The sequence below is a fragment of the Bombyx mandarina genome, chromosome 25 (genome assembly GCF_030267445.1).
Source record: "Bombyx mandarina strain Sakado chromosome 25, ASM3026744v2".
In the NCBI taxonomy this organism is placed as follows: domain Eukaryota; kingdom Metazoa; phylum Arthropoda; class Insecta; order Lepidoptera; family Bombycidae; genus Bombyx; species Bombyx mandarina.
Genome location: NC_143231.1, coordinates 8,169,056 through 8,173,662, shown reverse-complemented (window position 1 = coordinate 8,173,662; position 4,607 = coordinate 8,169,056). Strand labels below are relative to the sequence as shown.

Below are 4,607 nucleotides of genomic sequence, written 5' to 3'. Positions count from 1 at the left end.
TAAGCGCATTTTGAATTCCGTATTCCAATTTTGGGTTAGAGTTTTCTACAATTTTGATTTAATTCTTCAAATCGTAGTGTTCACGTCTCCGCCAGAGCAATATTGCTTGCGAAATAAACGATCAATAGAATGAATAGCATGCAATGACCTTTCCAGAACATCGAAGTAATTTTAATGATCATCGACAGACTTGAGAGACTGAATTGATTTTTGTAAATTTTCTACCATAATTTGCACTATACTATTAACGAAATTTTAATGTCATAAGACTATGATTTAGGACTTTTATCTCTTTAAATATGCTTTATTTAACAAGATATATGTCGTATATAGAATAATTTGTTTAAGGAAATATATTCAAAGCGTGCCAGAGCTTACGGTCAAAGCGCGGGTGTGGTCCGTGTATACAGCACCGCCCACTCCGGACTAATGAATAACATGCAAATGACGCTGTCTAATGAAAATCACTCTTTACTTTTACAGAATTAAGTTTCACTCGGAAATTTGCCAATCGTTTGGGTATGGTTAGCAAATTTTCGACTTTAAATCACGACAACATAAGGATGGTTTTATTTTAAGCAAAAAATCCTTGTTATATGTATGTACATTTTTGTCTTTGTTTTTAGGATTTGTTCTGAACTATACAACTGTTTGCAGAAAAGTTGTCCTATAATAGAAAATGAATAAATACAATTTACGAGTTTCCTTTTTTTATTATATTTTATTGCTTAGATGGTTGGACGAGCTCACAGCCCACCTGGTGTTAAGTGGTTAGTGGAGCCCATGGACGTCTACAACGTACATGCGCCCACCTTGAGATATAAGTTCTAAGATCTCAGTATAGTTACAACGGCTGCCCCGCCCTTCAAACCGAAATGCATTACTGTTTCACGGCAGAAATAGGCAGGGCGGTGGTACCTACCCGCGCGGACTCACAAGAGGTCCTACGACCAGAAATTACGCAAATTATAATTTTGCGGGTTTCACCATTATTACACGATGTTATTCCTTCACCGTGGAAGTCAATCGTGCCTTCACCGTGGAAGTCAATCGAAGCAAATCGTTCCTTAGCGCTATGAATTATTCCCTTATTCAAATGAGGTTTAAAGTGAGTTCTTTTCGGTAGGCAAACTGCCTGACTATACCCCTGGCCCACGACCCACGGCTCACCTCAACACATAATTGACATAAGAGCTTGAAATCTTAAACGTATTGCATAACGGCTGACCTCTTATTCCCATTACCCATGATCCATTATTCCCATTACCCATTATTCAAATCTACCGACGTGGATTACCAATATTTCATATCTCCAGTAAAAAAATGCACCCAACAAGAGTTTTAACTTCAGTACATCATGCTTTCGAGACAGATTCTATTCTCTTTGCGCGCTAACATAGCCTGGTTATATATATGTAGTAGTATTAAGGGGAATAAAATAAATAGTAGTGAGCTCTAACCCTTAGTTAGCATTAACTATAAATGATCCGCAGAATCCAGACATGTAATCGGCTCGGAACACACATGATTTGCATACATTGTTGCCGGAACTCTCATAGTATTCGGGCTTCGTGGATTACAGGAAACGAGATAAAACTTTTTCGTAAATTCCTTTCAAAGACTTTTAAAGCAAATTTTATTGCGTTTTCGTATTAAGCTGACTCGTTGAAAGGATTTTTTTAGGATTGAAAGAGTCAAAGAAATAGCTAAGAATGCAGAGGCAATTACATCATCAATCATGTCATTACATCATTAATGACGTCATTTGGCACTGGACATATATTTAGAAGGATTCGTATAAATTTTAAATCTAATTTCGTTAAACAAAATGATACAAGAATAAATTTAAATACTGCTTAGAAACAAAACGAACAAATACTAGTAAATTATTAAACAAGTTTGATTACCAGATCGCTGTTGATTCTACTCCAAATAGTTTATGACGTCCCTGCTCTGAATAGTTTTGTATGGGCTATACCGTTTTATACCAGGAATAAAGTCTTCGAAATCGGATCGCAGTCGACGGCTCCGGCTCAATTGTTGTTTCGAACTACACAATATGGGGAATTGACAGTGCTCTCGATCCGACCTGTTGATATTCGCCGTTATCAAATATCTTTTTATTGTTCTAAGTAAATGGTATTCGAGGAAGTTCTCAATGAAAATGTGGAGTGCTTAATAGGAGCGTAAATAAAATATTAATTTGTTCAAGAGCTGTATATTTCTCTTTCTGTGCTCATAAATTATTGGACAAATCTTTGCGGTCGGCGTCAATTGAATATTTATAACACGTACTATCTACATTAGGGATTTTAGAGTAATATAATAATAATCATAGAACGCTTTGATACGTTAATCTCGATTTAATGAATTCTGTTACATTTTGCGCTACGACCTTTGTAGATTTCAAAACGAACGCGTGATCCACATCGATGTTCTTCACGCTTAAATGTGGTTCAAACGCTTTCAGATCTTCAATGTGACTGGCTGGAGTCCAATTATCTTTTACACTGTAAACAACATTTGTCAAATGTTTGATCTTATCAATAGCAGTCCTATTTAACTCACTCGACGAGTCTATGATTTCGTAAGCTAATACCAACGAATATTTTTCAATGTCAGGATTGAGGTACATGTACAATATTCTATCTACAAAACGCAAGGGAAGTGAATTGATTATTAAATATAGTCTGACTAAAGCATGGCTTATAGTTTTCGGTAGCATTTGTATCAGCTGCAACAAAATTAATGTTAAATGATGAAATTTTCTAATAACGTTCACTAATTTTCCATTACGTGTCTCTGCGATCTTTTGTAGTGTTGGGAACAGCAGATTCACGGATACAGTGCGTTTTGTCAGTTGTTTGTTTCTGTCCAGTAGTTCGACCAGTAACCAGGAGCCACTCGAGTGTCCTATTAGATGTAATTTTCGTCTATGACTTATGAAATTTGTCAAGAGATCTAGCTTATGACAGAGTTGCCCTCTCACGTTGAACAAGTGCTTTTTGTTCTCCATATACATTAATTGTTTTGAAGGTAAGCCGTGACCTGCATGACCTAAAAAAAAATTAAAACATTGTTATTTAACGGGTCCTAAATACGATTTTTGCTCTAATAATAATTTTTTTTTTGGAACGACGTTCCTTATAGGACTATGCGGAGGGGTACCCTAACCGGGAAAAAACGTCCGTAACGTAAGATTTTTATTAGTAATGCTCACAGTGTACGACTTAACTTTGTAATAACGTACAAAAAATAACATATTTTATATCATTCATTGACCACGATCTCAGAGCGTTCGTTTGCGCAATACACTAACTCTTATGCAAACTACCGTGAATGAAGTGTACCACAATAAGTTCGCACGTTATCGAATAACCGTGGGTTGTTGCGAAACCTCCAGTTTTATTTTCTTTATACTTGGAATAGAACTTAAAATTAATATTTTTATAATAAGGAACTTCGTTCCTACCCGGTGTTCCACGACACCACACATATTTTTTTTATTGCTTTGGTGGGTGGAGGAGCTCACAACCCACCTGAAGTTAAGTGATTACTAGAGCCCATAGACATCTACAACGTAAATGCGCCACCCACCTTGAGATATAAGTTCGAAGGTCTCACTATAGTTATGACGGTAGGCCCACTCTTCATACCAAAACGCATTAGTGCTTCACGGCAGAAATAGGCAGAGCGGTGGTACCTACCCATGCGGACTCACAAGAGGACTCACAAGACTCACAAGACTCACCCGCAATTATAATTTGCGGGTTTGATTTTTATTACACGATGTTCCTTCACCGTGGAAGTCAATCGTGAACTTTTTTTTTAAGTGCGTAATTTCATTACAAAAATTGGTACCCGCCTGCGGGATTCGAACACCGTTGCATCGCTAGATACGAACGCACCGGACGCCTTATCCTTTAGGCCACGACGACTTCACGAGTTTTAATAAGTTCCCGAAATTTCTAAGTTCCCGAAAAAAAGATAATACCTCATTTTAATTTTTAATACAACTGTTACAAGAATTGTTAACACTATTTCGTAAAATTATTCGCTTACCCACAATGCAGACCGACAGCTTTGTGTTCTCGTATAATTCAGCACCGAATTCCCTGTAAAATTCTGGTATCCCTGGACAGCCGGGTATGATCACAATAACATCGGAGTCACTATCGTTGGCGAATGGATCACCCCATGCGATCAACTGAGTTGGAACATTATTAAGGGTTTCGTAAACGTCCATGTTTTTTTTTAATACATTCACTACACGTTCACTTTTAAATGCTGCCAAATTGCGAATAAAATTAAATTTTATAGAGCTACAAGATTGACTTAAATTTTAATGAAAACAAGTACGGACAAGTTGTTGTGGCTCGTTTTCTTTACAAGGGTTCTGTAGCTGGCAATGGCGTCGATGGTGTACTAGCTGATAATACATATTAAGGACTTCTATACTACGTATTCTAACTAAACTTCATAGTTTAGTTTTCTTGTACACTTAATACTTACTTTACTGGTAGTTTGGCGTCTTAACTGGTGGTGGGGCATCTTTAATGGTGTAAGGACGTTTTTACTGTTACTAGAGCATCTTACTGCTGGTATCT

General features: G+C 37.0%; 1 protein-coding gene across 2 annotated transcripts; it reads right to left on the bottom strand.

Moving 5' to 3' along the window:
- Window positions 1–2,258: 2,258 nt before the first annotated feature.
- On the bottom strand, window positions 2,259–4,322 carry sturkopf (lipid droplet associated hydrolase sturkopf). 2 transcript variants are annotated; one of them, XM_089738359.1, is made up of 3 exons: window positions 4,063–4,318; window positions 2,797–3,057; window positions 2,372–2,510 (listed from the first exon to the last, which is right to left on the bottom strand). In XM_089738359.1, exons 1-3 carry the CDS (start codon window positions 4,244–4,246, stop codon window positions 2,506–2,508), a joined length of 450 nt encoding a protein of 149 aa, XP_089594485.1. In that variant the 5' UTR covers window positions 4,247–4,318; the 3' UTR covers window positions 2,372–2,505. The 2 variants fall into 2 exon arrangements, with proteins under 2 accessions (XP_028038624.2, XP_089594485.1); XM_028182823.2 differs by having other exon boundaries at window positions 2,259–3,057; window positions 4,063–4,322.
- Window positions 4,323–4,607: the final 285 nt, after the last annotated feature.

Coding starts and splice junctions, on each gene's coding strand:
- sturkopf (XM_028182823.2), bottom strand. CDS start 4,246: ATGGACGTTTACGAAACCCTTAATAATGTTCCAACTCAGTTGATCGCA. Junction 3,058..4,062: donor GCTGTCGGTCTGCATTGTGG/GTAAGCGAATAA, acceptor ATTTTTTTTTAG/GTCATGCAGGTCACGGCTTA.